This window comes from Mycteria americana, chromosome 3, assembly GCF_035582795.1.
Source record: "Mycteria americana isolate JAX WOST 10 ecotype Jacksonville Zoo and Gardens chromosome 3, USCA_MyAme_1.0, whole genome shotgun sequence".
NCBI lineage: Eukaryota > Metazoa > Chordata > Aves > Ciconiiformes > Ciconiidae > Mycteria > Mycteria americana.
In genome coordinates, this window is record NC_134367.1 from 76,628,266 (window position 1) to 76,650,567 (window position 22,302).

Here is a 22,302-nt window from a genome sequence, read left to right on the forward strand (position 1 = left end):
TATTTAATTCACCCTCCTATGCTTCTGGGATAATAGGAATGGTTAGATCATCCCCTTTACCTTCTACTTGGTCTCTTCAGTCCCAAACAGACACAAGCCTCCCTAAACAACTTTAGAGAGTCTCCTGGTTAATGAGATGAGCAGAGACCTGCTTAAGCTGGCAAGAGAAAAAGTCAGAGGAAAAGGGCTTAGAAACCTGTCTCAGTCAAGCAAACCAACAGGCATAATACATTGCCTTACAATTTATCACCTGGGCAACAACCAGTATGTATTTATAATGCACCTGGAGATCTTGGGGATCTCCCGTCTCAGTGGAATACTAAATAGGGCAGCCAAATGCTGTGTGATACCTGCAGATCTGTGGTGCTCTGATTCTTTGCAGAAGGATGTGTGAACTCCATCATACAAAATGGATAGGGAAAAGAGACTCTTTAAAATTCTATAGAGTATACAAGTTTTGCTTGGTTGCAGGTCTCTGGGGAGGGAAGAGAAAAGAAGGAAAAATGGAGGAAGGAGCTGTTAAGGTTTGCTGTCCAGCTTTTCAGAGCTCTTCCAGAGATTCCAGTGCTGTCCTTTATGGTTGTCCATTATTTTTGTCTAGGAAGGTTTCAGAAGTAGTGTCATTCATAACTAACATCCATGACTCCTGAACTGCCTCATAGAGGTGCTAAATGCATGGAGGCTACCTCTTCTGTAGCTGCTCAGCAGAGAATGTCACACGGATCTCAGCTCCCTAATACAAGGGTCATAAACTGGATTCCTAGCTGACTGTAGCTGGAGAGACTGCTGCTGCCAGGAAAGCAGATTAGCTCACATCATTCATCAGTTATTTCAAGTGCTGTATGCTATGTTTCCTAGCATGGATGTGTCTTAAAATAAGCATCAGTACCTGTGAAGAAAAGGAAATACAAAACAATTATAGAAATAATGATAGGGGCCAATAAGACTCAAATGAGAATAAAAAACTCTGAATGCATTGAAATAATGTCAAATGGCAGGTGATTATCTCTTTAGAGTGTTTTATACTGTAGGAACTGTGTAAGTATTTAGAAGGATGAAAATAGTTATGTTCACAATGAGGTAACAGCTTTTTTTAAGTAATGAAGCAGACAGAAGTGAAGGTGTAAGATAAAACCTGAAACACTGCAGAATTGGAGACGACTGGGAGTTGTAGAATGAGCTACTATCTTGGTGTCCTCCGGTTAGGAGTGCATTGTGACAAGTGGAGAATATCTTAGTTCCCATTGCTTAGTTCCCCTTAGTTCCCTTAGTTCACCAGAACCGAGCAATCAACAGGATTACACCATGAAACTCACCTTGAGAAGTTGTGCTAAATTATTCCAGATGATTCAGAGCAGAAGGAGGAAATAGATCCTATAAACATGTATACATATGAGTAACTGTTCTCCCAAGGTTGTCCCATTGATTTCAGCATGCCTATTACATAAGTGAACAGATGTGTATATAAATGTTTGCAGGGATTAACATTAAATGAAGATTAAAATTTTCTCATGGCTGTTTATAACTCCATACAGCTGATGCAACAGCCAGGAACTGCTGGGGTAAAGGAATATGCCAGCTACACTGCTCTTCTGTGACTACTCTCACTTTATAGAAAGAGCTGTTGGAAGGAGGAGAAATGGGCAGGAGCTGCAGAAGATATCCCTAGGCAGGGAAGTTTGATATAGATCTCACAGCTGTTTTCTGCTGCAATAACGCAGCTGCTGTAAGGCAGTATAGAAAGAATCTCAGATGCACAACCAGATATTTTAAAAGATATAGTCTGGAACTTTTTTTTGCTTTCTGGGCTAATGAAAATAAATAGCATCACTTCAAAACTTTTAATATAAGCAAGTGTTCAAACTTGCAAGATGCTTGAAAACACGGAGAGTTGCACGCAATGACGCACTAAATTGCACTGTTAGGCACACACAGAAAACAGATGGATATGGTCTGGGTCTACAAATGTGGTTTCAGAGGATTGGCCCCAATTCTTCAGTGGAGCTTCTTTGAACATTAAATTGCTATATTGAACACAAATGCAAACAAGCACTGCAATGATCTTGGTCTTGTTTATGAATGTCCCACAGCTGGTCCCTGAGTATGTCTATTATACAGTTGGGAAAAGAATTATAGTGTGATTTAGCAGGAGCCAAGCTAGCTTTAAGCAAGCTTACTCTGTTGTTGTAGTCAAGTTCAAGTAGCACTAAATTCAGTGCAGCTTATTTTCACAGGTCCAAAGTCAGTTCTTGGGGAGACATAAGCTACTGCAGCCAGACTGTTATAACACATCTGTTGACTCAGAAACATTTTCAGTCTCTTTATATCTAAGGATGATCATTTCTATGTCCTATGTCCAGGTACCTATGTCTAGGTACCTTTGAATACCAGCCAGCAGTTTTAGCTATGCCCACCTTTACAGACACTAAGCCCAAAGACCAGCTTTACACAGTAAAAGCATACTGCTTTAAGCCCAACTGAGGTTTACGCTTCTTTTATGTGGGTCATGCCATTTTAATAATGGCAGAGGCAGTGTTACATACAGTTGCTTTTTAGGACAGGAAGTACCAAAAAAAATAATACCCTGTTGAAGTGATAAGACAATAATCCCAGGAATGCTTCTGACCTCATGCTACTCTTACTAACAAATACTCCTTTAATAGTGACGAGTTAATGATATCAAGCCCTGTGTGATCTGACATGCAGCATGTGAGATGACAGTGTTTCGACAGAAATACTCTACCTCCGTCAAGCTAGCTGGCTCCTATTATAGCATGGGTGTTAAACCATGCTGCTGAACAAGCTTTGGCAGCTATCATGCGAGCTTCTGAAGTGAATGAATCACAGTGGTAATGGATGATTGAACAGGGGTATATACAGCGTGACTCCTTAATTTCTTTCAGAGGTTCACACTTCAAATCAGTTGCAGCAAAGCTCAAGTTATACGACACTGAAAACTGAGTTTGGTTTCTTTCAAAAAAAAACCCCTACCTGATCTTCTGTGAAAGCAACAAAACTGTAGATGGAAGAATCTGCATATTTCCAGGTAGAAATACGTCTTGGTATTTTATTTTGACTCTGGAGTAGCTAGCTGCCGTATCTACATAAGAAAGAAACGGTGTCAGATTGTCTTCTAGCTATTACATGCAGGTATGGTTCATGTTTTACTCTTCATCGCATTGCAGAAGAGCATTTCTAATCTGTGACCAAGAAAAAATGAAAATCCTATCTTCAGCACATTTAACTTGATCTAGACTAACTATACCTAACAGGCTGCTTTCCAGTGTCTACTGCTGAAAGTGGGACTATGTCTAATTAAGTTTGCTTTTACTTTTAAACAGCTTATAGTAGAATTAAAATAAATAATTTATTGGAAAGAAAAACTATATCTACAAAGCTGGTTTTGTCAATAATTTCATTTTTGCATGTAGTTCACAGTGAAGAACCATATGATTACTACATTTCCTTAACTGGTTAAAAAAAAGAACAAGTTGTGCCTCATTCTGCTTAACATTCATAGAGTGAAATAAAAGTTTGGCCTTGTGACACATACTGGGAGAAAAATTTTGAAAGATATTCCTATAGCATATTTAATTACCTACATGGACCCAATCTTTCTTTTTCCTCATTAGTATTTTTTGTATATAGAAAAGAGCTGTAGAACTCACAAATGACAAAAGCACAGCTGCATGCACAATCCTGTCTGATACATGTGATGCAATGAGGAGAAAGGAATAACTGAATCTATGCCCCAGGAGTAGATAGGAATTTAAGGTAGTTGCAGTAGAAATTAAAAAAAGCTATTTGAAAGACATATTTTTGTTACTAGGATGCTATTGCCCTCTCTTAAATTTTCATTGCAAGTTCTAGGACTGCTGGTGTAATAAAAGGCATGCTGCTGGAATAAAAAGCAATTCCTAAGCAATGGCAGTAACTGCTAAAAATATAAACCCACACGGTTGCTGAGAAAAAGAAGAAAATTCATCCTAACACTTCAGAAAACAGAAGTTAAACTGGAAAAAGTTTGTCTATTTTGACAGTTGCCTGTTTTTTTTTTTAAACCTAGAATTTTGGGGTCATGATTTTGCCACACCAGGCAATAAAATCCATTAATATTACTAATATGTTAACTCAATTTTCTGACAGATTAAGACACCATTTATTGTGATGTCTGTTTTAATTTTGTGTCTTCTTCTGTTCCAGTAGTGGAACCAGAATGAACAATTTCATTTATCAATTTCCATGCACCTCTGTGCTGTTGATATGTTTAGACTCACAAACTGGCAGTCAGGGAGTCTTTGAAATAAAAAGACATTCCTTAAAAGAAGACAAAAATAATTAAAATAATTTTGTGCATATCGATTTTTGTAAGATCTCTGTAACTTCTTTAAATTTTGTCTTTGCTAAATATTATCTCTATATAGGTTCTGATAGTCTTATGTCATCTGCTGTTCCCTGTACTATCAGCTCCATCTGTTCCTGCATCTCTTTTCCTTTCCTTCCAAGTTCTCTGTAGACCATTCATAAACCTCTCCTCTTACAACTTTCTCCTTGATGCCAGGAGCTATGTTGCTCACTGTGGCCTATTGCAGACAAAGAAGTGCCATTGTATCAAACTTACAGCCTTGCTTTGCTTGGCCAGTTATCTGTAGTTCTAGCATATTCTCTACGGTATATCACAAGAATGTGATGCAACCCAATATGCTGGGTTGCCCTAAAGGAAAAGGGGAAGAGGCATGCAGAGGGAAGTTTATTTTGGACCTCCTTGTTTGAGAGGCTGCAGTGAACCCCAATTTGCTTCAGTAAATCATCTTAATATTTACAGAAAGTAGAGGCAGCAGGCAGTCCCCATTTCCACCTTTGCCAAGGGCCCCTGGCATGTCTGTGCATCCACACCATCATGCCATCACTTCTGTGGCAAAAGGCAATATCACTTTTTTTTTCTGGAGTTAATGAAAACTCTGTGCTTCTAACATACCACTACACTGATTGTTTTGATTGAAGCAGCAAAGAAGCTGAAAAATTTTGCCGTAATTGCTAAACATAAAGACTTCTCTGCCCTGCAGATAGCTGAAGACATGGTGTCAGATGACGATCCATAACATAGCTGAAAAGAATGCTAAAAGCCATTGCTACACAATTATTTCATCAATGACATTGAGCTTTTGTTATTTGCAATCCTACTAAAAAGAGTACATACTGTGAAATAAGCAGCTTTTCTTTAGATTTAGAGAATTTATGTTTTTATGGAGATGACAAGTAATGTATTAGGTTAGCACTTCAGAATTTCTGATGTTGACTTTCTTCATCTATAGTTTCTAGGTTTTGTTCACAATGACAGATTAGTAGGAATGTGTTGTGTGTATCTGCTTTTAGAACTGGTTTTTGGTTTTGGGCTCAAGTATTTGACCAAAAATTGTTAACATGCTAAATACTGCTTTTTTCCATTATACGAGGTAATCTTAAATAATAATTCTGCACATAAATGCTGAATGTCTTGATGTTTAAATGTCATGACCATCAGGGTCATGATGATCCAGGTATTTTTCTTGAACTATAGAAAACAGGGAACTGGCTTCCTGCATAATGTTATTCATCTGGTCCCACATTTTAATGCACTTATTTATTAAGATGATAAAAGTAAAGTATGAGTATTTTCTGCATTTCAGCTTTAAAAAAAACCCTCTCATTTCAAAGGGCCTGTTAAAATAAGTTTGTAGAAACTTCTTTTTTTAAACTTGGACAGATACATGGACAACTTTATATGATGAACAGTGACTTTACAACTGAACTTTATTATAGGTTAGAAATCTGTGTAAATGTCTTGTACAGTTAATTTAATGAAGGAACTGTGCTTTATGCAGAATCTAGCATTGATCCCAGTCTGAGTTCAAATTTCACTCTTCAGAAATAACATATACTGTTTGTATACACGTTACTGATGCCAGGGTTTGCTGGTCTGCTTCCAATCCTATAAAACAAAAGATGAGGTGCTCTCTCACCAATCGTAACAATTAAATAACTCATGGCACTTCTCTGCCTTTGAAGGGCGTTAACACTGGTATTCCAGCCAAGCTATAGTTCAGGAAATTACATTTTTCCTCCCTGTATTTCCAAATGGATAACGTGGCTCCAGTTCTCTGTTCAAGGCCGATAACCAGTGCTGCTGAAGGCTTTAGAAAGACCAGGTTTATAAAATGAAACAGGTTGCTCTGTAAGCAGCAGAATGAATGATGCCTGCAAAGCTGTGAGCACCCCTGCTCATTCTTCCATGTACCCCTTCAAGGGGACCTTACCACAGCCTTCTCCAAATGCCTTTGAACTACCTGGAGAAGGCTGTGGTAGCTCCAGCCTCAGCATGCGTTGGCCATCACGCAAGTAGGTTGCAGGGAGCCGGTACCTGCTGAGGTAAGCCATCTTCCTCTCAGTAATTAGATTTTTCTTCTATCCCTGGCTGCTAAGGTTGTGGAAACTTGCCGTTCTGCGACCGCCGGCACCCGTAGCGAACGGCAGTCGATAGCGGCTAACAGCTCTGTCACGGGCGGGGAGGGAGCCAGGCGCCAGCTGGCGGGGCGGCAGCTCCCGCCGCGCCTCCACCACCGCCTGGCGCCGGAATAAACGCGGCCCCTCCCGGAGAACCGCGGGGAAACACCTCCCGCATCCCGAGAGCGAAGCGCCGCAGCCCCACTTCGCGCCCCGTCCCCATCGTCTGCGTGAGGGGCGGGCGCCCACCCGGCGGTGGCAGCGGGCGGGGGGAGCCCACGCCCCGGGCCGCTCCCCGCTCGGCCGCGGCGGAGCGAGCGCCTGTGGCCCGGCCGGTCCCTCCTCGCGCGCCGTAGCGATGCTCCCGGCTTCTCGGCCCTCCGAGGGTGTTTTCAAGATGGCGGCCGCGCGGGCGGCTCTGCGCGGCCGGGTTCCTGCAGCTGGCTAGAGACCCCCCCTCCTTCTCCCCCCCTGCTCCTCGCTGCACCCCCGGCGCCGCAGCGGGCCAGGCCGGGCCGCGCACCGCGATCCGCCGCCATGCCGGCCTCGGTGCATGCATGAGAGGCGTCGCCGCGCTGGTCTCTGCCGCCGCCGCCATGGAGGAGCCGCCGCCGTCGGGGAGGTCAGTACCCAGCGCTGCCAAATAGGGAGCTGCGTGCAGAGAGCGGCGCAGGCTGCCGGCTGCCAGATTGTGGTGTGGGGCCGGGGCCGCCGCCCCGGGCCGGGCTGGGGGGTGTGAGTGCCGGCCGCCCCTCCTGCACTGTACGGGCGCAGCCTGCCTCGCCCGCCGCCGCCGGGGCACGGCCGGGCACGGCGTCAGGAGCGCTGCGTGGCTGGGGATGCGCTTTTAACCTTCCCAGCCCCCGGTCCCTTCGCGGTGCAAAAGCTCCGGTTGCTGCTGCTGCTGCTGCTGCTTCTGCTGCTTCAGCTTCAGCGCGCACCGAGTGAGACAGTGCTTCGATAAGAAATCTCTAGTGGCTGCGGTGGGTAAGGCAGTGTTTTGTGGGCACTTTGCAATTAAAAACAAATCGTTTCCTTCCCCCCTGGTTGAGCAGCAGGAGCAAACGGGTGTTTTGGGGCGCTCGCAAGGCCAGCTCTCGGGGAAAACTTTTCCCGGTGGTTAGGAAGCGTGCAGAGAGGAGGGGGAGTAGCTGCTGGAGCCCCTGGGAGGCTGACAAAGCGTGACCTATGCTCGCTGACTTGTGAACTGCAGTGATAAAAACACTGCCTTCTGGAAGGGTGTCTCGTGTTTATAGCGGCCGTCGTTAAAACCAGGTAGTTAGGTTCTCTCTGGCGCACCGATAAAACAGCAGGATCTTGGAGTATCGCTCTTGGCAACGTTGCGATAGATACTTGTCAGAAGATACAGTTTAAAAAAACCCCAACAACTTCCCCAAAGAGAGCTAGCACTATGGTGCCTCAAGCTTTTTGCAACTGCTGTTATCTCCTGAATGTGCTGATCTGCAGATTGCCTTTTTGCAAGTCCCCATCTGTGCCCTGCTGAGAGATGGGGATGCAAATTACTTCATGGTTTAGTGTTTCCGACTGGCTATAGAAGTGTTACATAAGTCCAAATTATTAATTCCCTGGTAATTATTTCTCCTTTTAAAATAACATCCTGTTGGTGCACTTCACTTCTCACTGGGAGGCATTCAGGAGACGTTTTTTAAAACGCTTGTGTGATCAATTAGTACTGTAAGGCAATAGTCAGGCGCATTGTATTCCAGGTGTGCTGTGCAAAAAAGCTTCATGCTGTCACCTTCCTGACATTATTCTTGGATATTGCAAGCTACCGTTTTGTTCTGATATAATAAAAGGGAAGTGGTGGTGCACTGCAGTTTGGATGGAGGCTATGGAGTTGAACAATGTCTGGTTTGAGTTTTCATTAATGTATTTTAATGATTTGGTTTTCTTATGTCAGGAGAATGTCAAAACCAGAAGGTATATGACAGTTAATTAGATTTAACAGAAATATTATGAAATACAAATGCCAGTAGGGCAGCTGAATTTGTACGCTTCCAAGTTCCTTTTTACAGTATCTTCAAAGAGTAATAGTGCAGGTTAAGCAGAAAATGATTTAAAATTAAGTTTGTACAACAGCATGACCCTAGACCTGGGCTGTCTTCATGTAGAAGAGTAATCTGCAGTGCCTGAATGGAAAACACCCAGGCATTTCCTGTCTAGGGCCATTTCTGACCTCTGCTGGATTCTGCTTATTAAAAGACAGTTTATATGAGTCGGATGTGGGTGTGGATAGTGTGGTGGCAACTTTACCCAGCAAATGAAAATTGAATTAGTTATTTCAGAGTGAGCTGGTGCATGGGAAGGAGACGTCTCAAAACAATTAGGTAGCCTTAATTTGCGTAGGGTAATGCATGTACTCCGCTGTGATTCACTTCTGTGTGTACTTTGTGCATCAAATTCACATCTGCTTTAGGACAGAACTGCTTCTCTGGCTTTATGTAGTACTTGCTTTTTCTTGAAAGTAATACAAGATTAAGGTATCTGAAGCTTTTTCAACATGATTGAAGTTGATTTAAATTTTGGAGTTATTAGATGTTCAGTCTTGCGGCTGTGAGGTCAGAATCTTGTTGAAATCAGTGGAACTGTGTGCAGGCTTGAGAATTTAAAATCCATTTGGTGGCAGATAGCCTTTAATCCTCTTTGTAGAGTATGCATGTGTTCTTATGATAAAGAATTTTTCTGGCTAGCACTGAAGTGCATTGGTATAATGCATTCTTTTCAAGTTAAATTTAATTATGTTGGAGAAGTACTCAGTCATTCGCATTAGCAATACACCTACCTTTGTTTAGAAAAGAAAGTTTATTGATTTAGTGTTTCAGACTGCCTTATGTGTTGGAAGTCTGTCTTTGTGTAAGGATTCTTTGTCTTGTCAGAATATAAATGCAACGGTACATGTTGTAAATCTAAGGCAAGCATACAATATATTAATGGCTTTTTTTGAATTATACAGTCCTTAGTTAAAAGCATTTGATTGAGAATGCCTCTCCAAAAGCAAACTGTTTTTCCCAGGTCTTCCTTTCTTTCTTGAAACATACACTTTGGGGTGGAGAGAGAGGGGAGGCAGCTCTAAACTGAGAAATACTCAGGGAACCTATGAGCAGATGTTGATTTTGAGATAGGATTGCACTTGGACATTGGGCAGCCTGCTGTGGTTATGGATAAATGAAGTTTTAAAAAGTTTTGGGAAGAATTCACATTTAAGTATCAATCCTTGTAACAAAGCAAACAGAAAGTTTTCAAGGTAAAGATGTTTCCACCTAGATAATTTAGAACACTAATTAAAACAAGTACATGTTTGGTGCCTATAGGCTTTAAATTTTCCAAGCCCAATTTTAGGCTTTCCCAAGAATTTTCTGGCACAAAATCCACTATAGAGAAAAATGAGGCCTTAAGCATTTCTTTTGTCAGGATGCCAATTTTGGTGGCACTGCAAAGGCATGAAGAGCTGTAGGGCTACTCTAACTTGTGCCTTGATTGCTTGTAGCCCTCTTTTCTCCTGGCATACATCCAGTGCAAGGGGTGAAGGAAGCAGCAAGGCAGTGAATAAAGCGGGACAGAACTGTGAATAATGTGGAGGCTTCCTCTGTGCTGGGGAATTTTTCAGTGGTCTGTCAATGAGATTTGTTGGCTCTATGATGACAATGAATTGGGCTGTCAGTCTGCAGCATCTGTTGTTTGGGGGAAGCCTGAGGTCGTGTCATGAATTGTGCTCAACCTATTTTTCTGTTTGCCAAACTATCTGTATGACTGATAGTGTATCAGCAGCGAAAGAGTTTAAAATTATTTTATTAACTTAGGATCATAGTTTCAGTGGGAAAAATGATTTAAGTATATAGAGTTTTACCATCCTTTTTTTTTTTGTTTTTTTTTTCATGCATTTAAATGACATAAGATGTAACCTCTGTGCTTCATGTATTGCATTTTCTTGTTTACATGTGCAAGATTGGGATGAATGACTGATTGCTCCACCTACGCGCAAACACACACGAAGTGCTAGTTGAGATGTCTTTGGCATTTGTAGCAGCAATGATTAGTCTGCGTTGTGTGGCTGCTTGAGTTGTTTTTATGTCTGTTAATTAGTGCTGTCTGTGTCAAGGTTGGTTTTACTATTATGTAAGCTAGTGATATTGGCCCTTGTGGAATGCTGTGATGTGTGTGCTGTGATGAAAAACAGATCTACTGAATTTAAAGGGAAGGATAAGGGATATGCAGTAATTTTTATTTTAGGGAGCAAATTGGGATTTTGAGAGGCTTATAAAGATTTGGCTTCCATGACAACCACATTTCTTATACAAACTATTCTTTTAGACTGCATCTAAAATAGATTTAGAAGACAATTTTTTTTACACTACCCACTGCTATGTTGACCTCTGTCAGCACAGGAAGATAAGGGTATCTCGGGTCTTATTTCTTCAGCTGTGTGATTGGATTTGCTGTTGTATATGCTGTTTATGTTTGCAGGGCTACTACTTTTCTTAAGTTTTCTGCTCTCAAGTAACTGCATTGATGTTGTGTCTAGCCTGTAATCTATTAACTAAATAATTTTTGAATTTTTAAAAATAACTTGCAAGCTTATTCATTTAAAGAGCTGATAATTGTCCCATGCTCATCCTTGGCCAACTGCAAACATAAAGCCAAACCAGAATGTTTGCTGTTAACACCTGAGTTTGAGCGTTACTGAGCTGTCAAATGTTCACTCATGTCCAGTCCAAGAACCCTGTACGTGAAATCACATCAGCTTGCCATGAACCTTGATCAGGTTTATTGTGGATCCAAACAAGACAGGATGTCACTTTATTGCCCTGATGAATGTCTCTTGCTGTCATGGGGTAGAAGGAGGAAATTCATTCTGTTCCTTCTGTGTCCTGCTAACACTTATTGGTATTCACTGTCATGTGTTGCTTTCTAATGTGGTATTCGTGTATGATTTATTCTGCCCTCAGCTTACGTGTGCTGCTGGTTTACTTGCTGATGGCTTCTCTGAGAGCAGTATTTGTAAAGGTTTTTACCATTTTAGCTACGAAACATCTATCCAATAAGTGATAACAAGGCCACAGTTACATATGCCTGTGTTACTTCTTGGCTGCACTGTAGAACTCTCCATGGGCATGTCCATTGAGCATTTGGGATGCTCCAAATAGTGCAGAGTACTGCAGCTCCATTACATTGCCTGGATTTTCCAGAGGTTGCGGACTAGTAGTCCAGCATCCAGTGCTTAGGCACCAGCTTCCACTAAAAACGTATTTAACTTTCAATGATTCACTTTCAGGGTTCTTGTAGGCTTTGACTTCATCTAAAAGATGAACTGAAACTTTGGGATCAAAACCAGTTGGTAGCTTTGTCTTATCTAGGAATGGAATTTTCTGCCAGAAGAGTGAAGTTTGTGCATGGGAGAGTGGGGGAAGAATGGCTGTTACAGATCTTATTATCTTTTGTCCTAGATCTGTGTCTTTCCCAATTTATCACTGTTACATATGATACATTTATAGTTGAGCCTAGCAGCCTAACACTTTCTGTCATAGTATCTTTTCCTAGTAGTATGTAACTTTTCCTGGTGTGGCTTAAATTTTCCTGAAAATCCATCCACATTTGTTCGTATAGATTTTTCATAAGTAGTTCTTTATTAAATATACCTTATTTTTGGGGTGTGTAGCTTGAGACCTTGGGGTCTGATGCCAGACCCCACTTCAATTAAGTGCCAAGAACTTAATTGAAGCACTTATCCTTTGGATTTATACTGTGCTATGTTATGCTCAACCATCATTTAGTGATGAAAACGTATTTCAGAGCTTCTCATTAAAAAAAAAAAAAAGATAAAAGTGCTGTTCATGGAAAGTTCAGTTTAAAAAAACGTTTTTTTCCCAAAGATGAGTTAGGATATAGTTGAGGTTGAGAAAGTAGCACTAAGGATGAAGCATGGTGACTGAAACCAATTAATATTTTGACAATAGTTGTTCTGAGGCATTGAAGAGAAGAGAGCTGGGTACTAGCTGGGCTGGGTGAAACTCTCTTAGCTCCTCTTTCTACAGTTCTAATCTCTGATCCATTTGCAGCCTCACCAGGTAGGCTTAAATGTCGATGTGGAAACCTAACAAACGCATCAACATTTTCACACTTTTTTACACATTATAGAGCAATGTCAGAATTAAATAGGTCTCTTGTTCTTTCTTATTGAAATAACATATGGCATAGTTTTAATCAAATAATCTATTTGTGAATGTGGGAAGAAAAGCTCAGAGCTGAATGTACATACATATTCTGTAAATGCTGTTATGTCATAATGCAAATTTGCATGAGAACTTATAATAATCCAAAATGGAAAAATTAGTTAACCTTTCTCTGTTTCCAAATTTACTAGTAAAAAAGAACAGGAAGTTCTGATTATTATTTTTTCTGAGATGAGAACATGAAGAACTGCCAAAACTGTTATAAGAGCTCTATTTTATTTATTTTTTTTTAATACTTATTTCTAGTTGGTGTAACTTGCAGAAGAAAAATTACTTCTTTAGATCATTTGAATAGGTCTCAATAGCTCTTATCTCTGCTTGCAATAAAAAGTTATGATGAATACTAATTTGCATTTTGCTGAATTTATTTTTAACTCGTTGTTTGACAATTTCTGTCATTTTGAAGTTTACCATATTTTTATAGTTAGTCAAAAGGGTTTTCAACACCTCTCTGCTGTTTCAATAGCTTTTGTTACATTTTTCTGTGACTCCGTCTTTCTGTTGTAAATATAATAATCAAGCACTTAGAAGCTTCTGCCCAAGAATGTAGGAGAACTTTGGGAAAAGTGTCAAAGCATTAGTAATTTACAAAACTGACTGTGGTAGTTTCCAGATCTTGAGAAGCAGAAGATTTTGTTTCTCTCTTAATTTCTCTCTTAAAATAAATGTTACTCTTCTCTCAGAATTTCTCTCTTAAAATAAGTGTTGCTAGTCAGTACAGTAGTGCTGTAAGGAACTTTGTAATGGGGGGAACTGGCTACAGTCAGACGTGCTTGAGGTCTACTGCAGAAATGAAGCGTGTTCACACTTGCTGGGTCCTTCTGTTCTAATTAAACAGCTTAATTGAGGGTTACCAAGGGGAAAAGGTATTGTTGGGAATCAATTAAAGATTAACTGTTTAGCTCTAAGCCTTACATTAGTCGTTTTCCCCAATAATGACTTTTTGCCTTGTAAAGTTCTGCAGAAATAGTGGTTGTTCTATCACCGTGAAGTCTTGCTACAAACCACTGTTGATCTTGCAGCAGAAATACTTGCTTTGTACTTCTCTCAGGCCTTAACTGATCTGGGATTTATTGTACTCGGTGCTTAACTGTTAGCAGGGCTGTTGTAGCGTAAACCCATAGTTTGCAAGCAGGTGGCAAGATGTAGGTCAGGGCTTCATAGCAGCACTGGGTGTTTGCATTTGTGCAGCCATGCTACAGGTTAGTCTTCAAACATAAACAAGGCATAAATAGTGAGCAAAGCATGGCTATTACAGGGCTAGTATTACATTCTGACTATTTACTAATGAAGTTTTAGTGTTTCTGTAATTATTTCTATGTTGATGAGCCCTTATTCGTAGGTTAATTTATAAATAAGCTACTGGAATTATGTAATTCAATCAGTTCTTGGTAGTGATACAGGTATTACCTTAAGCATCTTCCTGCCCAAGTATTTTGCTTTTATCATTGCTGTAAGTAAAAAATTGCATTAGTTTTGCAGCTGACCCAATCTAGAAATTACTATTCTCATTTCCTAACATCCCTCTCTTCCCCGCCTCAACTGGGAGTATCTGCCATATGAAACTTGCTAGCATAACATCAAGTACATTTGGTTGCCTAATCAAAATTAAAGTGGTTGAAGTTGGAAAAATCCTGCTAACAAAGGCGTTCCAGCTAAGCTGGATTGTTTCAGCAGCACCAGCAAAGAACCAGGGTCAGTACTTTGTTATACCTGTGCGTCTTGGGGGCTGGTGACTTCTGGCAAAGTGTCACTGGAAAGCAGAAAGGACAATCATCCTATAAATTGCTTTAGCTGCAGCCAGAAGAGAGTGACTGAGGTCACAATTTCACATCACTCTCAATGTATTGGAACAGCAGGCTACTTTCTTCCCCCTGGTCTCTCCCCAAGAGGAAGCCAAGCTCCTCACTGCATTCTTTCTGGACCTAGCAGTCACGTGTCTGTGGAGTTTTTACTTTAGCTTATTGATCTGATGGGTACCTGATGCACCAAAAAATTAATGGTTTTTTTCCCCCATCAAACTGGTGACTGAGTTCACATGATTGTTGGCTTCTGTGCAGAGGGGGCAGGCACGTGCAACCTGGGAGACAAAAGGTGCACTGGAACAGGTTCCCCTTTTTGTGTCAGCTTACTGTGACTATAGTCTTGGTAATTTTTGAGGCTCTGTACTTCATCCCTGTAGAAAATTGTGTGAATAAGCTTCATTACATTTCATACTTGATTTTAAACGTTTTTTAATATTACTTCATGTTTTTTTGTGCTCTTAACAAGCTTCTCTGCTGTAAGCTGTTCTAACGAAAACTTAGATTCTGTAAAATTTGCATCTGCGGACTTACTTGCTGAAAGATGCAAGTGCTTTTTTTCAGTTAGTGTCAGCAGTAAATGGTAAAATTACTGTCTCTGTTATAAGTAAATTCTCCCCTGCCTGCCCAAGTGCCACCTTTTTTCCCCAGCACGCTGGTTGTTCGTTCCTAGACTATAGCGACAACCAATCACATATCCTGCCTTGCCCTGATTCCTCTGGGAGAAAAAATGTAGCTATGTACAGCTGAATTTGAATTTGAATATTTCTTAAAACTGAAATTGTTATGCTGGTACTATTTCTTCTTTAAAATGTTATTTTGAAATACTTAGTGAATACAGAAAAGCCCGAGATTTCTGTGTTAGGGTGTTGTTTTAAGACAACAACATGACAAAATATTTTTTCCTTTCCTCAAATTACTTCCAGGCATTATCTTTAGCATCTCTGTATCCTTCAAACTTTCTTCTCATTTTAAGATAAGTTTCAAGTTTGTTTTTTCCTATTCATTTTAGCCTTGACATTGGTGTGCCTTACATAATATCTGCTTTTATGGTTAGAGAAATCAATGAAAGGTTGAATGTGACCCTCATAAATATTTATGTCTTAGCTTTCAGAAGAGATGGGAAATGGATGCATTTAACTAGATAGGATTAGCCACCTCCTGTAGAAAGGAAGAATAGTGCAGATGTAAGGGTGATCATAAGGATACACAAATCGAGTTAGAGAAGCGTGCTTGAACAGGTCCTGAGAACTGAAAGAAGTTAGTAATCTTGCTCTTTGCTTACCAACTGAAGGAAGAGTTGCAAGGACAACAAGTGGTTTAGAGAACAGTGTTTTTATTGTATGCTTCCTCCCTGCCTTTTTTTATACAGCCTTCATGCCAGAAGAGATGATACTCTGAAGTTCCCTTTTTCCACTATGAGATTGCTGTTAGGTGTTTTTCTGCCAGGCTTTATTGTCAAGTTAAGTTATCCAGATGCCTCTTTTCTAGAGTAAAGTAATATCTACAAGATCCTTGTGAGCTGGAAACTTGGCACACCAAAGTTCTTGTTACTGCTCTCCTCTCCAACTCAAAGTTGTTTTCAGTGCTTTTTGTTCTACTGGTGGGATGTGGCATAGGTCTGTGTGCTCTTGTTCTCTCTAAAATTTGGGAAGGATACTCCTTCCAATTTCTTACCTGAAAACATGGGTATTCATTTGCCAAGCAGTGATATTTTCCAAGATTAATAAAGTTTGGTAGGTTTTTTTTTTCTCAGGAGGAAGCTGATCCAGGCCTTAATAGAGATACGGTGCTTTTTACAAGTCTAATTGCATTCGCCCTTCATAATTTGAAGACTTTTCTGTTCTTACAAAATTTTTACACTAGAAGAACTTTAAGAAGGACTGTATCTGCAATTTATCTTTGTGGTAGTGATTCTCGTTCAAAAACACCCCCAAAACTTGGTGCTTTCCTATAGCTTACCCAAATTATCTTAAGGATAACAAATTCAAAAGCCAGACATGTCCTTAGTTTCAAGTCTAATTTAATTCTACTGTTAACAATCTTATCAAGTATATTACCAAGTTTGTAACAGTAAGTCCTATGGCAGCAATCAGAAGTTATTGGTGACTGAGATCTAACATTACTCAGAAATGCTGAGCTCAGGCATACGAGATTCAAATGTGAATACAAGGTCAAGAATCTTCATTACTGTATGTCAGTGTTAGGTTTTAATGTGAAGAATTTTTATTTTTTTTACTGTCTCTGGAGGTATAGTCACACTAGGAATACATGACATGAACACCATTTAAATGTCCATGCTAGTCACAGAATTTTTGTTTCTTGCTAACCAGGCTATTTTTTTCTCCCGTAAGCACTATGCCAGATTTACACAGGATGTATTTAGCGAAAAATAGTTTTTTTTGTACAAACTGAGCAAATTCCTGCTGCTCTGTAATAAAAAATAAAATAATGAAAAAACCCCGAGATATTTTTCTTGCTTTTTACTGAAGGCTTCCTCGGAATTGCATTTGTAGTCTTTCCTTCAAGGTTTTTTGTTACTGTTTCTTTTGCTGCCCTTACAGCAGTTTGTAGTAACTGCTTTGAATGCATAGCTGCAAGCACGTACTCTTAGTATTCATAAATGTAGCAGATCTTTTAAGAGAAGATTGTACGCAAAATTGGATTTATAGTTCAGACCCTGTATATCTAGTGCATTGTTGTACAATAAGGCTTTCACTGGTGAAACTGAGTCTTTGTGTTCACTGGCATTGATTTGAGCTCTGAGTTGAGATACAGTCTTTGCACACAAACCCTAAACTGAGCATACTGAATTTTTAAACTTGAGTTGCAGCCTGTGCCTTCCTCCCTCTAAGCAGACCAGCCAGCTCCAGTTAGATTGTCTCGTCATCAGCTGCTAACAAGAGTGGTTCTGGAGAGCATGATTGCTGTTTTGTGATGTGACTTCTAGTGCTGCGTGTTTTGTGATAAATCTGCTATGGTTTTTAACAAATTAAAGATGAGTTTACTAAATTACTCCCCCCCCCCCCAAAAAAAAAAAAGTCTGAATGTTAAGTAAGTCATACTGGATCCCACTGTATCGGTATGTATGTAATTCAGGTGTGAGATTGGAGGGTGTTTTGAATACTTTTGGACTTCATGCCCTCTCATCAGACGTAGCAAGAAACAAACAAGGTAGTGACTGTTGAGGAAAGAACCAGCTTATGGTCTTTAAAAATCAGTTCATTCAGCCCGGTGAAGAGGTTTGATGGTTACACTCTTAGAAGAGGTTACGCACTTAAAAACAGAAGGAAAACGGTGTTTTCACTGGTCTTTTATAACGAGGTAACTTGCCCTAGTTTAAAACCGCCTTGGAACTGAGACCTAATGTGAGTGCCACAGGATCTGCTCTGCCAGGCCCTGCAAGAGCATCAGCACCCCACCCTGCGCCTCGCCAGGCCAGTGAGATCACTGAAAAAATAAATAGTTCCATAAGCACTGGAACTAATGACTTCTTGTTTCATGTGGTTTAGTCTCTTGTGGTTGATTTGTCTTTGGCAAAATCAGAGGGGTGTGCTCTGCCTGAAGTTTTTTCTTCAGTAGGACTGTTTGCAAGAGTTGTCAGCAATAAAATTTTTCTGGTGTCCAGAAAGATGCAAACTTGTGTTCCGCTTTCCCAGTTCAGCATTTACAAGATCCTTTTCTGTCATTTATCCACCTGTTTTCACAAGATCTGTAGGAACAAATTAAGACTTCTCTGTTATACGTGGCCAGTAGTGGTTAATTAAATCAGATTGTTAGAAGACACACAAACAGCATGATTTCCCAAAGCGAAGAAACTAGGCTAAAAGTATTGGTGATTCTGTGGTTGTCCTTATGGCCAAATTCACTGCATGGCTCTCCTTAGGCTACAGGTGGTGCTACGGTACCACCTGAGTCCTTTTTCTTAGGTAACCTCTAAAGTTTATCTACAATAGTTGGTGAACTTGCCTGCCTTCTTCTCAAAGCTGTAATGTGAGAAGAGTAATTTCACAGACTAAATGTTTCCATGGCTTTGCAGAGAACATAACTGTTCTGCATGTTAAGATATTTATTTCTGTTTATAGCTAAAGGCAAAGAAAAAGTAGTATCTGATTTTTTTTTGTTTTGTTTTTGTTTTGTTAGCCTTACTGCTATTCTACTGGCTGGCAATATTCTGGCATATTTCTTCCTGCAGACACTCAGACTTGCTCCACCAGAGCATGAGTAACATTCGTCGTCTGTTTCAAAAATAGTAGCAAGTAAAATGTTGTTCATGATTCAAGTGAAATTGAAGTTATCAGGTACTGATGCTAGTCTTGCACTGTCTGATTTAGGTTGAATGTTTCTTTGCCTCCCTATCTTTTACCAAAGTCAAGATGGTGTTATTTGCACGTCTGCTTCAGAAATAAAATATGTGAGGGGATGGAGGCAAACTGCGTTTTTTCCCTTCTCCAAGCTAGAGTGGTGCATGTTCTTCTCCCAGATGTATGTTAAAGCAAGAGTTGCATGTGTGGCACCAGTGGGGAGTGGTGGTGATGAGAGGACTGTGCTGGGGTAATGGGTCCCATATTCTGGGAGAAGGCAGAGGTCTTGGTGTCACTTTGAATCCCATGAATAGGCTGGAGCTCAATCAGTTAGGGACTTGTTTTGGCCTTGGAGTCCTCTCTTCCTCCTTCCCTTTTTCTCCCTTCTCTATATTTACCCTGGGTAGATAAACAACAGATGGGTATAAAGGGATAGTGAGAGAGGTTAAAATCCTGTCCTGCTGCCATCTACTTTCCCCTGAAGCCTGAATTGACCAGAGGATTTAATTATTTTTAACTTTTTTAACATTGTGAAGAATTCAAATGATATGTTATTGGTGGGGCAATGATACAGTTCACGTATTGTCTTAAAATAGTTTGTTTCTGTGTATGAATTTGAAATTTCCTAGTATGTCAGTGAGCAGCATAAAATGTACTGAAGTTCAGTTGTTCACAGCCTGAGAGTAATTTTGTTGCTGTGTGTCACTTGATCATGCAGAAGAGATCCAGCTATTAGTGGTATTGTGCCCAACTGCCACTCTACTGAAGTAATCTTATTTGGTGGGACAGAGCAAGTGTCCAGGAGGAAGGAAAGAGTATCTGACATGATTACTCATTTATTGTATTTGTCATATTTTATTTTTAAAGCAAGTCCTAATATAAGAGTACATGCATGCCCCCCATCGTGGTAGTTTTACATCTGACCTCTTCTTATGAGAGGAAGCTGGCACTGGAAGTTGTCTTTGAGCTTGCCCAGAGTTAACATATGAAAATGGATGGCTTTTCTTGTTTTTACCATGTGAGTTTACAAATAGATCAGCTCCTGGTGTTGGCTTAGTGGGCAATAGTATGAGTGCCAGAATTGACTCAAAGGAAAGGCTGTAGGAGTTTTGGGCTGGGGAGAAGGGGAGACTGAAATCATAGCAGTCTGGACTTTGATTGTCTTGTTCTGCAATGGAATTGTGCCATTGCTAGGGTTAACTGTGTGATACCATACAGTTGTTGTTTTGTTGGTTTGGTTGTCTTTTTTTTTTTTTTTTTTAAGGCCTGTTCCTCACTGGAGGAAAAAAAAATGTTACTCTATAGTTTTATCTTTGAACAATTTAAATCAAAATAGTTTAGGGCTTTGGAAAATTACAAAGACAAGTCAGCATTCTTTAAATAATGAAATGTTTTGTAATACTGTATGTAATGCTACTGCACAATGTTTGCCGGTACTGCTAGATGTAATAGCAATGAAAGGCCCTATTTGGTGTTGGAAAGCTGTTGTGCTGGACTCTGGAGTGACACAGATACTAATTCTGCAAAGCTACATGCTTTCTGTTGAATTCAGTGATAGAGCATCCAGTAGTTAAACTGACCATCTGGATTTGCGATTTGAAGAACATATATACATTATCTAATTCTGTGTTTGCATGAGCTCTGACTTCTTTTTAAGTATTACTAGTGTTTTTTCCAAAGCATCAGAGTAATTGAGGCTAATTAAAAAGTTACTGTGGAGACCCTGTTATTTTTTTGCAACCAAAAAAAAAAAAGTTCTGAGGTTAAACCTACTTAATATTAAAATCAGTGGAAAATACATAGAATACATTCAGATCTCCTATGCTAGATAAAAGTTTTGTGAAGGTTGGAGAGCCTTTTCAGTGAACTTAGAAGTTGCCTTCATGGTATGCACAAGTTAGGGGATAGAGGATGGAAGGGAAGACCTCTGCTGTTGTCTCTGCTGCTGATTGGATTGACTGTCTTGCATTATGTTTGTATTTTTGAACCTTTGTTTGTTTCATGTACCTCTTAGTTTAGGCTTGCCACAAGCTTTCTCCAAAACAAATATGTTACATATACGTGTATGTTTACACTGTGTTCTCCTAGTGACACCCTGACTATGCATCCTCTTTGTTGTATGTTGCCTATACTTCACTTGCCCTTATTGGGAAAGTTGCCCTTATTGGTGTGAAAAAACTTGGGCTAAATAGACATGGCTGTGGCAGGAAAGCATAGAAGGTTGATTGTGGTTGGGATTTGTCTATGGATTAGCTTTCTAAACAGATATTGCAAGTAAAAATTCTTTATCTTTAACATCATGGTTTAACTTGTTCTCTACAGGAAAGAGTGCAAATCAGAAGATGCTACTTGCAAGATCTCTGAATCTGACCCTGAGGAATTATCCGATGAAGCAAGTGCTGACACCTTCTATGGAACTTCTCCTCCTAGTACACCCCGCCAGATGAAGCGTATGTCAACAAAGCATCAGAAAAATAACGTTGGGAGACCTGCTAGCCGCTCCACTTTGAAAGGTAGGTGTGGTGTTTTGTTTTTTTTCCTAAAATGACCATAAAGTCATAGTAGGAGCCCATCGTTACCTGACAGAGGAGGTATACAGAAAATGGAGCCAGATACTGAGGTGCAGTGAAAGGACAGGAGGCAGCTGTCATAAGTTGCAAGACTCTTTTGGGTATTAGAAGAAAAATTTTACCACGAGAGTGGTCAGACAGTGAACAGTTTGCCCGAGAGGTTTTTGAATCTCCATCTTTGGAGATTTCCAAAACACAAGTGGATAAGATCATAAGCAGGTTAAACTAGTTTTGAAATAAACCCTGCTTTGAGCAGGAGGTTGGCAAAAATGACCTTCAGAGGTATTTTCCAATGATTTTTTTTCTGCGATTCTATGGTCTCTAGTAAATGGTGTGATTGGTTCTCTGCCCCGATTTTGTGGTCTGAAGCACTTCACAGTCTGTTTTATAGAAAAGTAGAGTTTTCAGTGATTATTCTTTATTCTTTAGCGTCACTGAAGCAATTAAATTGTAGTTACCACTGTTTACTTCTGTTGACGCTTTAGTCATAAAGTCATAACTGGGGAAAAACCAAAAGATACTTGATATGTGTTTTTTCCTAAAGTTACCAAGTAACAATATCTAATACTAAATAAAGCATTTTTAGGTTAAAGTATGAACTTTAAGCTTTTCTTTCTTTAATTTTGAGGAGGTAAAATATGGTAATTGCTTGTTGAAAAGATAATTTTAAAAAACATGCAATAGCTACGTCTTTTCAAGCAGCCCTTCCAAGAAAAAAAGAAAAAGTGCGCAATTTTAGTAGTTTTGCTGAGCTTGTAGTGGGTGCAAAAAAGCAATTTTTTAAGATTGTATGTTCAGTACTTTCATACAGAACGCACCTGGGTTTGGTTTTTTTTGTTTTGTTTTAAAAAAAAAAACCAACACCAAAACCTATGTCAGACGAGGTTATTTG

The 22,302-nt window shown here is 40.0% G+C and overlaps 1 protein-coding gene across 6 annotated transcripts in view; it reads left to right on the plus strand.

The window, feature by feature from the left end:
• Nucleotides 1–6,707: 6,707 nt before the first annotated feature.
• MAP3K4 (mitogen-activated protein kinase kinase kinase 4) overlaps nucleotides 6,708–22,302 on the plus strand; it is a 74,577-nt gene continuing 58,982 nt past the window's right edge. For 2 of the 6 annotated variants that reach the window (XR_012775308.1, XM_075499094.1), the window contains exons 1-2: nucleotides 6,708–7,105; nucleotides 21,163–21,353. Coding sequence is in view for 5 of the 6 variants with exons in the window: in XM_075499094.1 (XP_075355209.1) it covers nucleotides 7,041–7,105; nucleotides 21,163–21,353 (256 nt within the window). In the remaining variant the exon portion in view is untranslated. The remainder of the gene's footprint in view (nucleotides 7,106–21,162; nucleotides 21,354–22,302) is intronic. The other 4 variants (XM_075499090.1, XM_075499091.1, XM_075499092.1 and 1 more) reach the window with 4 other exon arrangements.